Raw genomic sequence first — 12515 nt, forward strand, 5'->3', positions numbered from 1 at the left:
GAACTGAGGTGCTGTTTGAGATTTTGAATTCCATTAAGTAGGACCAAGGTTCAGTTGTAGGGCTTGATATCAGTGACCTTCATAGTTATGGTTCAGAGAGGGAGTCTATTTATTTGCCCAGTTTAAGTGTTAGGTCACATTTTTTTAACACTGTGATATCTCTGACATATGAAATTACTTATGTTTGATGTGAACCAGGATAATGTAATCTGTTGGAGTGCTGTGTAAGCAAACCATCTTCAAGAAGGCAAATAATAAACAGTCTGCTTAGTACCAATGAACAGGTCTGTATTTCAATAGTCTGCACATTAACTGACACACTAAACTGCTGATAGGACAAGAATATGTCACAATAGTGTGAAAATTCGTTCCATGAACAAATATTCTGTTTTTGCCAGGATTTAATTTTTGATATTATGAGTGTATAAAGAAAATATATACTCAGTTTTGTCTATTTTTATACAGTGAATTCTTTAAATTTCACAATTTGCTTGTAGTAATGGTAGTAGCAGCAGCAGCAGCAGCAGTTCTTCTTTTTAAGGTTACATTAGGTTTTGTGATATTTACAGCTGACCCACCTGCACACATTTACTTGATTCATTTCATGTTCATATTCATAGTCTACATCCAACGAGATATTTGAGTTGGGAGTATTTGCAATCAAGTGTTAAAGAACTTCAGTTTATTGTCTTGGCCTACCTTTATTTTACTGAACCATTAACTTGTTAATATATTTATACCTATCTAGAAATTCTGACTGTTCCAAATGAGTCTAGCCCAGTAGCAAGTTTCCAACTATATTTTTAGCACACCTTATACATTTAAAATTGAGTGTAATTTTATACATTTTATCAGAATCATTCTCCATGAATACCATAGTTTTAAAGTTGTCTTTCAGTCATGGCAAAAACTACGACAGTCCTGAATCACGTGAAGTATTCCCAACTGTGGATACTGAACAGAAGGAAAGTTGCACAGAAATTTTCTGCTGGTGGGTGTTCTCATTCTTCAAACTGATGTTATTGTCACACTTTGATAATTCTAAAAAATATGATATAATCGTGCTAATATCTTCATACATTTGTAGAACTGAACATTTCTCTTGCAGTGTCTGAGTATGGCACCACAAGCAGATGATATTTTGCAGTCATCTTTGCCTGGTCTCTGGAAGTATCCTACTTACAAGAAACAACCAGTCAAATATGCAGAAATTTGGATGGAGTGCAAGAAGATTGATGATAATACAGATGGTCTCTGGCGAGTTCATGATGGATTTTATGACTTCACTGAGTGGGTATACAAGCATCCAGGAGGATCTGATTGGTTGTCAATCACAAAGTTATATCCAACAGAATTCTGCATTGCACAGAAGGATCTAAGAGATTATTTTTCTCAGCATTTTTCTAACAGCAAAAAAATCGTACATAAACTATAGATTCCTTTTAGCTCTAGAAATCTTATTTTAAAATTTTTTTAATATAGTGAATATTTAATGAAGGGAACAAATTGCTGAGGTGAATATTTGTATCTTCCTGATATCTTCCAGTATCTGGCTAAACCATCGGGTAATAGGCCTTCCAGTGGGTTCGTTTCTTTTAAATTTTAATTCAGTTGCTATTTTTGGTATCACTGTTCTATAGTATATTATTAATTTTCCCATAATAGTTAAAATGGGGTTTCTTCTAAATCTATTAACAAATTTGTAATTCAACCTTATTAAAAATTTTGTTTTTAATTCTATCCCTTCTTTTCCCCTCAGTACTTATCAAACATTCATATTGTGATATGTATACCCATTGCTAAGCAACGACTCATTAAACACATTCCTATGCAAGCAAACTCACGCAACAATAGGATATCTATTGCTAGGCAACGGATCAGTAAACACACTTCCTTAACAATAGAGACTGTTTTCTGTGGCGTCCGTTCAGAGTGGTTATAAAGAAGAATTCCATTGAACAGCGTGAAGTGATGAGTCAAGTTTCGGGATGCCAGCCTGCTGGAATATGAGCTTGGGAGCAGAGAATTGAATGAAGTCTTTGGAATTGGCAGCTGCAGAGCAAGGGCAAGGAAGGAATTAAGTTGTGAAAAGAAGACTCCACATGTGATTTGAAGTGACAGTGAGATGGTTATAAATCTGTTGCCAGAATACGATTAGTGACTGAGGATCTTATAGCATGTGCAACATTGAACTGTAAAGAATGTAAATCAGCGACAGTGCTGTAATTGCCTGTAGTCCCAAGTTGTGAATGTAAAGGTGCAATAAATCTATTTATCCAATTCAGAACCTGTCTTATAAGTCATGCGCACCCTAAACACATGACAATATTTATTTCTTTGTTTGTCCTTTTGTTTCTCTTTGTAAGGGTTCATGTTGGAGGTTTATATGATGGCACTGGTTTGAAATATACACTAGCAATTGTTTAACATTGTTTTATGATCTCTTGGTTCCATAATATTTTGTTTCTAATTTGATAAAGTTTAGAACTTGTTTGTATTCTGCTATTCATCTCTGCATCTATAGGTTCCTTGAAATCCATTGTCACAATCTAATATTTCTCATATGCAAAACAATTGAGCAGGCTCTTGTGAACACTGTAATGAACCTTTGGGTTCTATAAGAGATGAAGAATTTCTTGACAAGATGTGCAAATATAAGCTTCTCAAGGAGAATTCTGTTCCACAGAGTTAATTCAAATAATCTGTGTGTAATTTTAATGTACATGTTTCTTCTATAGGGTTCAGACATCACAGAGGCTTTTGAAGTTCACCATGTAACAAAAACTGCAGAATATTTGCTCAAGCAGTTTTTTGTTCGTCCTGCAACAGAGCCACGTAACTCTCCTTATACATTCATGGATGATGGCTTCTACCACACATTGAAACGCAAGGCACAGCCCATATTGGCACAACTTCCTCCTGGACCTTCAGCACAATCTAAGCTCTGCTCAGATCTCCTGCTGGCTGCATTCCTGTTACTTTCAACTGTTGCTAATGCCACCTATAATTTCAAACTTGGAGTGCTGGCAGGATTTATCCTTAATTTTCTAGTTGTCAGTGCCCACAATTTCTTCCATATGAAAGATAACTTTCGCATGTATTATTTTGACCTCTCTTTTTTGACATCAAGGTGAGAAACAACTATTTCTGTACGTTATTATCTAGTATTTGTGACCATATGTGGGGGCTTGGTATGTCTTGCAAGGGAAGAGGTTAGGTAGCTAAGTACTATAACTCCTTTCACTTTTTTCTGTCATTAATGTAACCACAACCACAGTCAAGGGTGCTCAGTGTAAGGTTTAATTTACATGTCATATGTATACTTTGTGTTCAGGGAACTAATTCATCTATATGAGATTTGAAGTTCCCATGATGTTGGGTATTTACGATTATGGTCTTCTGGGATGTGATGTTATTTTCTATGATAAAGAGATACCAGTGCATCAGAGGATCATGCTGCCTCCTCCTCCAAGGTCAGAGAGACCTAAAATTGAAGGCGTTAACTAATTTTATAATTTTTGTGAGAACTACATTTGGTCCAGAGAAGTTGTATCATGAAGGGATGAGTAAAATTTGTCACATGCATGGGATTTCTGTCAAATATTTTAAGTGTCCCATATCAGAGTATAAAATAATGCTTCCTCTGTTACTTGCACTGATTTCTGAGAACCAAAAAACAACACTTGATATTCAAGGGTTGAAATTACTTTTCAGATGTAGATAGAAACTCCAGTTGAGAAGTAGGTAAACATTCCATTTCAAAACTGGGTAGACACTCAACTTCAGAGTGACATAGATGACCTAGTTCAGAGCTACATGAACATTGAAGTCTAGAGCTAGGTAGACACTCCTATTCAGAACTAGGTAGGTGCTTGAAATCATCAGAGAAACTCAAAGGAATGAGTAACACAAATTAAAAGAAAATTATTAGAATGTGTGCTCATAAATTTGTTCCTAACTAGATGGCATCTACCGGCGCCTACTCCCATTTCAACACCTGATTCATTCATTCATTTTTTCAGTCATTTCCTCTATTTTCCATATATCTATACAGGTAAAAAACCTAGGATGTGGAAATAGTCCCTTTGATAATAGATGTGTCCAGATACATATAATAAATTACATGAGTTACATAATTAAAATCACATACATTAGTCAATTAGCATAGATAAAAAAATAAACTTAATACAATTTTAATTAATAAACATAATTTAAAAAGAACATTACTATAAAACATAAAATTAATACAATTTCATTCAAATTACCTAAATAAACTGAATTAAATGCATTATAAATTTACACACTTATGACCAGTTATCTTTCTTTCTTTCTTTATTTCATTTTCCCATCAATCAAAATACATTGATACTCGTCATATCGCAATACTATCAGAAAAAAACATATACAGTCAATTCTACAGGTAAACAATACATATAAATCATGCTTATCAGAACGAAAAGCTGCATAAAAATCAAGACAAAAGATTACATCAACCAAGCAAAAAACCGTATCAGATCAGCAATCAGATTATAAATTATTTGTAACAAGCAAGGTTTTCCATTCTCCAATCTAGATATTCCCGCGATGAGTAAAAGGAGCCAATATGGAGACTTTTTAAGGCATGTTTAAACTTATTAAAATCATTTGTCATGTTTTTTTAAGATTCTGTAGTAAATTATTAAATATCATAATCCTGGAAGAGTAGACACCTTTTTGGACTTTAGTTAATTTATAAGTTCAATTATGTAAATCCAAACTTTGTCTGGTATGGATACTATGTATATCAGAATTTAGTGTGAAAATATCCATATTTTTAACAACAAACATGGATATTGAAAATATATATTATGAGTAAAATGGAAGAATATTTAGATACCTAAACAATGGATGACAAGAGTCAATTTTTCTAGCTTTCATAATGATTCTAACTTCTTTTTTTAATTTTAAATATTAAATTACTGTTGGCAGAATTGCCCCAAAATATAATGCCATAGAACATAATGGAATGTTCATAGGCATAATAGGTCATCAGTAGACTCTTCTGGGACACATTGGAAAATAAATTTCTAATGGCATACACAGCCGAACTCAGCTTAAGTACTAACTGATTAATATGATTTTTCCAGGACAAAGTACTATCAATGATTAGCCCAAGAAATTTGACATTACAAGTGTTGTGGATTAAAGTATCACTATATATTATATTTAAGTTTTTTAACAGATTCAATTTTGTTGCAAAGTAGACACAATTAGTTTTACTTAAATTTAGCGTTAGCGAATTGTGTGAAAACCACTCATTTATTTTTACCAGAATTGCTTTCAAGGCAGTTTCGAGTTCTGTGGAATTAGAATTTGAACACAGTATACTAGTACCATCGGCATACAAAATTGGTATGGATGATTTATTTACTACATAAGGCAGATCATTGATATACAACAGAAAAAACAAAGGCCCAAGTACCGAACCTTATGGAACACCCTGTTTAACCTTTCGCCATTCAAAAACGCCCTTTCTATAATTATTATTTATTAAAGTTCTTTGATATCTATCAGTCAAGTAAGATTTAACCAGCTTCCCTGCTATATTATTGATGCCATAGAACTCCAATTTAGCAAGGAATATGCCATGATTGACACAGTCAAATGCCTAGGTTAAATCACAAAATAATCCTCGGACAGCTAATTTGTTACTAAGTGCCAATAGGATATTATTTATTAAGGTAAAGGTAGCCATATCAGTAGTTGATTTGGTTTGAAAACCATATTGTTCTTGCACCCATATCTCATTTACATCGATATGATATTGCAGTCTGTTGAAAATGTTTTTCTTGAAAATCTTGGAAAAGGATGTCATCAAAGATATGGGTCTATAATTAACCATATCAGACCTGTCACCCTTTTTGTAGATGGGTTTAATTTGAGAATACTTAAAGTGGTCTGGAAAAATACTGAGGATACTTCAAGCGGTCTGGGAAAATACCAAGGCTCAGTAGTTTATTACATATATAAGTTAATGGAGACAGAATGAATGGTAGGCTTCTTTTTAAAATATTTTGCGAAATCTCGTCATATCCATGTGAACTTTTCAATTTTAAAGACTTAATTATATCTTTAATTTCACTGGTGGTTACTGGAGTCATATTTGTGTTAGGGAATGGATGTTGAAATACCTTGAAGAGATTGTTTAAGGAATCCACTACCTTAGAGGATGAGCTAGGTTGAGTTTGGGGTACTGGGCCAGAAAAATAATTATTAATAGTATCAGCTATTATCTGTACATTGTTATATAGTTTACCCTCAATATTTATACTTGGGACTGAGTTATTAACAAGTATGTTATTGGTGACATCTTTAACAATGCCCCAAGAAGTCTTAATTTTGTTATAGACGATAATGAAATAAGGAATATTTCTGCAATTTTGGAGATCATGAGGGAAATGTCAAACATTTTTTTAAAAAGAGACTTAGGATTGCAGAGAACTGAACCCATATAATGTGTTATTAGTGAGCCAGGCTAGCTTGGTCAGTAAAGTAGACTAGATGGTTGAGGTTTGATTTCTGAGTGGAGTGAGGTTTTTTATTTTGTCACCATATTCAGACCAGCTCCTGGGTCAACACACCCACCTGTTCAGTGGGTAATAGAAACTCTGTCCTTAGTGGTTAATCAAAATGAAACTGGCCTATAATCTTTGTCTTGTGCTGGAGGGAACTTTACTTCCATATCCCACATACATTTTCATGACATGGTGGTACTTAGGCACAAGGGTAAATTTCCTTTATGATGTGTTTCAGAGAGTGGCGCATTAGTCATGCACTGAGCCACCATCTCTACACAAACTCATTGCTCGACCTTGAACTTACCTTTTTTGAGCCACTATTGCAGTGGGTGCCATATCGCACAAAATCTCTGTGTGTTCGTTATGGATCATGGCTCTACAGCTTTGCCTTGTACTTCATCTTCTTCTACATTTCTATTGTTTCCAGGTGAATAATAGCCTAATATACAAGTTGTATGAAGAAAACTAATCACATAAAGCACTGACATAATTACAGCCTACTTAATTGATGTAATTTTCTGCATTCTTTATTCTTGACTAGGTCTTATCCAACAAAATGGCGGTGTTGTTTCAGGTTGTATTTGACAGTTCAAGGCAAATTAAAACCTTCACTGAGGAAAGAGGACTTGATTCCATTTATCCCACTGTTTGTGATGTATGCATACAGTGGTGCAACATTTATTAATACTTTCATCATGTGGTGCTGGATTGTGTTAATTGCAAGCTTCTTTTTCTCCTTGAATGGCTTCAATGCAGCACACCATCACCCAGAGAACTTCCATGATGGAGATGCCCCAAGGTAAATATACAGGTATATCATTAGTCAAATTGTGTTGTAGGAACTGAGGAACCTTCCAGGCTATGGTAAATTGGATTTAAATATTTTGAACATGTGTAACTTAGCACATTGTGTGGGAATGTTCTGTGAAATTCGTGACAGGTTATGATGGTTCGTACTTGGGAATAATAGTATATCTTACCAGCAATAATTTTCAGATACACCTGGCATTTTATTTGTGTTTATCATTGAGTGAGGTAGCCTGTCTGCATCATAGCTTGTGGCAGCTGTTTGTTATGAGTGCATGGTTTCTCTATGTTTTTTCCCTTCTTTGACTTTGAAGAAAATGGCAAGTTGAAAAAAGTCATAAGGCAGACAGGAAAGGTCACTCCATACCCAGCAGCAGGCTATTTAAATTCCAGTAGTAGGTGTTAATAGACATGGGATTATGAATTATTAAAACATCGTCCTTTCAGTCATTACACAGTTATATGGATACTTAGTGACCCAGCTTATTTAAAATATTCTGGACATTTTACAGTTTTCAAATGTTTAATATGCAGATCAAACTTCACAACAAAATGTTCAGCAGTTCTGGTTCAAATTCAGGATGTTATGGATTTGATTTGCAGTCCAGTGGCTGGTTATCTTAACACACTGAGGCTTTCTGTGGTTTTACTTCATCCCTTAAGGTGAATGCCAGAATAGTACCTTATATCAGGCCACAACCATTTCATTCAACATTCTATGTCATTCATATGCAGCTGAGAAGCATCATTAAATAAATGCATTTTTTGTTGCCCAATCTGGAGCACTTCGCTTGGCAGTAAGGTTAAACTGTATAGCAGTGTTGGTATTTGGATTTAATCTCAATGAGAAAACATTTTCTTGTAGGCCATTAAATCAAGAAGAACTGGTTAAGTGGAGTGGGACATATAGCATGCATGTGGGAGATGAGAAATTCCTACAAAGTATACCGAAACCCTCAAAGGAAGAGACATGTAGGGACACCTAATCACAGATTAGAGGACAATATGAACATGATCTTAGAGATTGTGGATGTGGACTAAATAACACACATTTGTGAAACCTTGGTTTATAGAAGAATGGTAATTTCTTGACAAGCTGAGTAACTACAAAGTTCAAAGGAAAGATATTGTCGCGTATCGGGGGTATGACGCGACAAATAAATTCTCGATGTATTCGATGTAGCGAATTTTATTTCACATTCGCACTTACAATCACCCAAATTACAGATTTACGATTACTGCTATCTGCAGTATCACAATTAGTACACTCCAACTGCCGGAATACAACTGACTAGTTGCGGGCTAACTCGGAACTAGCGTAGCTCGAGGACGGACTCGTAGGTAGCTCCTGGACTCGCTGACTGACTCAGTACAACTGACTCGGCGACTGTTACCTTACAACTCGCTGGTAGCCACATTAGAACTGGACTCGTACCAGCTGTGCAGCTCACTTATATAGCTGCAGTTCTTGCTTGTTGCGTAATGAGTGCCACGTCATCCTGTTACGTCACCGCTGTTGATTCGCCTTGCATAGTTACCCGGTTACGGGGCTCGGCTATCTTCGGCTCCGCTCGGCTCTCTTCGGCTCCGCTCGTGACGTCACCGCGCATAGCTGCCAGGATGCGGGGTGATTACTCGCCTATTACGCGAGCGTTACGTTACCGCTGAGGGGTGGGAGGGGAGCGCTGACTCACCCACCGCGTCACTGCTGGTGTGGGGGGGGCTCGGCTTTGCGCAACATGTCACAATATTGAAACATGGAGTTACTTTGGTTGTAGAACTATTAGCAATATTTTTTGTAGTCATACTACGCAGGAAGATAGGCCCAACTAGTGAGAACTTGCATATGAAAGGGGCACAAACATGGACACTGCAAAAGGGAAATAACGTGGAACAGAGAAAGTTTTGTTCTGAAACAAACGCATTTTAATGTGAACAATGATATGCAATAGCAACCTAGCACGGTGTGACGGTTTCAAAAAGTGAACAGTTGCCTAAAGATGGCCAAATAAGGCAGAAACACGTGGCAGTTGATGTGATTTTAATGTTATTTTAAATTAAAGTGAGATTGTAAACATTTTTAAATTGAAGAAAGTCGTCTTCTTGGATCTGGCGCCGTGTATTCTTCGTTTTAACCGACGTTTCGGAGGAACATATCGCCTCCATCTTCAGGGTAGTTGAGTTTGCTGCTACAGCTATCTCTATTCACATGCAACTCAACTACCCTGAAGATGGAGGCGATATGTTCCTCCGAAACGTCGGTTAAAACGAAGAATACACGGCACCAGATCCCAGAAGACGACTTTCTTCATAGTCATCGCCGTGAAAACCTCAAAACTTACATAATTTTAAATTGCACTAAAGATGGAAGTGAGTGAGCTGTATTCATACACTAAACTCATTTAGTGTTTTCTTCTATTTAATGCCTAGAAATGCAAAATTTGAACTGGACATTTGCTAATGCTTTCATCACTGTTCGTTACTGCAACTGAAACTCTAGGTTTGTGAGTGTTCTGAAGTATTTGAAATTTCATCTGTTTAGCTAATTGAAGGTTAAAGATTGTGGTCTTTTGGGATTTTGTGGTATCAAACAACACTGCATCACATCTCAGAAGGCCATAATATTGATACTTATTGCCATGAGAACAACCTGAAATCTCACGTGACTGAAGACTGTTGCTAAACCTGTCTTTACCTTGAAGAAAGCAGTCTTCTGGGATTTGGCACCGTGTATATGTGGTGTTAACCGACGTTTCAGAGGAACGTATCGCCTCCATCTTCAGGGTAGAAGAAAAAGTATATAAGAAATCTGCAAAGCGAAGAGACCATGAGAACCGGTAAAAGCAGACTGTGACTCTTTGCTTTGCAGATTTCTTATATATTTTTTCTTCTACCCTGAATATGGAGGCGATACGTTCCTCCGAAACGTCGGTTAACACCACATATACACGGTGCCAAATCCCAGAAGACTGCTTTCTTCATAGTCACCGCCGTGAAAGCCTCAAATCTTACTATCTTTACCTTGTTTCAGAGCTGATTGTGACTGGGGTATTTGTCAGGTAGATGCTGTAAAGGACCGTACAGAGGTAAACAACTCCAAGTTCCTGGTTTTAGTGACATTTGGTGATCACTGCCTGCACCATTTGTTCCCCACAATAGATCATTGGCATCTTCATCATTTGTATCCTGTATTTTATGAGACCTGTAAGGAATTTGGTATCACTTATAAGTCTGGAACTGTTCTTGACTTGTTGAAGGGCCAGTTTCTACAGCTGGCAAAGAACGAACCAAACCGAAATCCACCTGGAAAATAATTAACTAAATAAAACTTCTTGGAGAAATTGTGACCAGGCATTCATGTCGGCCAAATGAGAAAAATTCTTATTTAAGCCACTCATTACCTGAAAAGTCTTAATATTTATTCTATAAACTGTTTACATGAAATTTCAAATGTATGTTGCATGTTATATTACCACTGTATGTTTCAAATGTAATTGGTCATCTCCAAGTGAGTATTCGCATATATGATGCTATTTGTTTTGCTATGACAGCATGCTGTAATATAAGACAGCCAATTGGAAGACATTGGTTTAACAAAAATGGATGAAATTAATGTATTTTGGGCACAACACTTTTTTGGGGGGGTTATGGTATATGTCTACTGCGTTTTCCATTTGCCTGAAACTACATTATTTTATATCTGCTTTGATGCAATTTTTCCTAATAATTATGGTAAGAAGCTCTTGAAAAATAGGTATAGTGTCCTGCTTACTAAAAAAAATTCATTCCCTCTCCCTGAGTCTTGAAAAATGTTAACTTCATTTGCATATGTGCTAGGGGATCCATTTACCCACAATCCAGTTGTATTTATCAGTGTTACCATAATATCTAGCACTGAAAGATATAGAAAACACGTTTTTTAAGAAGCTCTCTTAAATAAACGTCTTTTATAAAAATGATTACAGCTGATGACATTCATCAGTCATTCTGCCATTTAATGCTATATAACTTACATTCACGCAGCATGATAAAATAATCCACATACAAAAATAAAAATATCAGATCATTGGATCCTAATAGCAGAATTAGTGTTATCTGCAACTTATCAGAACCTTATTGGCACATTGGTTTACCATAATCTCACATGACATTAGAGCAGTTTCTTGTATAGACAGCGTCTGTCATTTGGTCGGTATAGTTCGATTGCGGACTAAAACCACAGAGGTTTCTTTTGTTTTGCTTTTTCCAGCTGTTGTAGACTTTGTGGCTGGAAGAGACGTGTATGTCAAGCACATTTCTTACACCTGATAATGACCGCAGTTTGTCTATCATACACCTTGCTTTATTTATACAGGATACTAAATATGCCAGACAATTTTTATGAACTCTTAGGTGGCACAAACATTTAATGGTTCAATTGCTTTATATCATATTGTCACATCTGAGGGGTTTGCATGACTAATGATAACGTGGTCTGGATTGGATGATTGGATTTATTTCCACTTCTATTACAATTAAAAGCATTTGTAACAGCTCACAATCAATGACTGCCTAAGACTCACTCCATTCCTTGCTGGACTACGAGTGTCTTCTCTTCTACTGTGACTGACTTGGTTCGATTTACGTATCGGTCACTTCTTCAGCTTCCGTTTTCCGGTGGTTAACACTCCACAGCCGAACACAGAGATTTCTCGCGAATGAATCCATTAATATCGCGAATTCACGAATGAACTCTTTTTTTTTTTTATAACTTTGGGAGAACTGGATAAATGCCACCACCCTGAACAGTTAGTTACTTTTCTCCCAATGTCACGGGATTGTGTTTGAGAACCGTTGCCTAGCAAATGGCCATATTCGTCACAATATGATAAAGATGATGCCTGTGAGGATGGCGGTGGTTTCGTGAGTTTATTTTTTTTTTAAGTTTTCATTTTGTCAAAATTCCTTAATGCTGGGGTGCAAAAAAAGAAGAGATTATTTTTATTACATGTTGCATATTTACATATATAATTTAATTAAAGTGCGATGAATAGTTCTTTCCTAACGTGACGATAATAGGATGCCAGAATTTCTTGTGAAGCAGAAGTCTGTTTGCACCTGCTGAAGCTAGTTCTTCCCTTGCGGATTTTCTTCTACCTTGAAGATGGAGGC

General features: G+C 36.2%; 1 protein-coding gene across 5 annotated transcripts; it reads left to right on the plus strand.

The window, feature by feature from the left end:
* Positions 1 to 23: 23 nt before the first annotated feature.
* LOC111865850 (cytochrome b5-related protein) lies at positions 24 to 11323 on the plus strand. 5 transcript variants are annotated; one of them, XM_023854212.2, is made up of 7 exons: positions 301 to 541; positions 899 to 991; positions 1109 to 1339; positions 2739 to 3130; positions 6793 to 6984; positions 7132 to 7356; positions 10396 to 11323. In XM_023854212.2, the coding sequence occupies exons 3-7, from the start codon at positions 1118 to 1120 to the stop codon at positions 10676 to 10678; spliced, it is 1314 nt and encodes a 437-aa protein (XP_023709980.1). In that variant the 5' UTR covers positions 301 to 541; positions 899 to 991; positions 1109 to 1117; the 3' UTR covers positions 10679 to 11323. The 5 variants fall into 5 exon arrangements, with proteins under 5 accessions (XP_023709979.1, XP_023709978.1, XP_023709982.1 ...); XM_023854213.2 differs by having other exon boundaries at positions 343 to 357; XM_023854211.2 differs by lacking the exons at positions 301 to 541; positions 899 to 991 and adding an exon at positions 24 to 284.
* The last annotated feature ends 1192 nt before the right edge of the window (positions 11324 to 12515 follow it).

Source organism: Cryptotermes secundus, unplaced genomic scaffold, assembly GCF_002891405.2.
Source record: "Cryptotermes secundus unplaced genomic scaffold, Csec_1.0 scaffold1385, whole genome shotgun sequence".
Classification (NCBI taxonomy): domain Eukaryota; kingdom Metazoa; phylum Arthropoda; class Insecta; order Blattodea; family Kalotermitidae; genus Cryptotermes; species Cryptotermes secundus.

Excerpts from the sequence above, each read along its gene's own strand:
- LOC111865850 (XM_023854210.2), top strand. The coding sequence starts at position 500 with ATGGTAGTAGCAGCAGCAGCAGCAGCAGTTCTTCTTTTTAAG. Across the intron at positions 542-1,108 it reads CAGCAGTTCTTCTTTTTAAG|TGTCTGAGTATGGCACCACA; the intron begins GTTACATTAGGT and ends TTTCTCTTGCAG. Across the intron at positions 6,985-7,131 it reads TACATTTCTATTGTTTCCAG|GTTGTATTTGACAGTTCAAG; the intron begins GTGAATAATAGC and ends GTGTTGTTTCAG.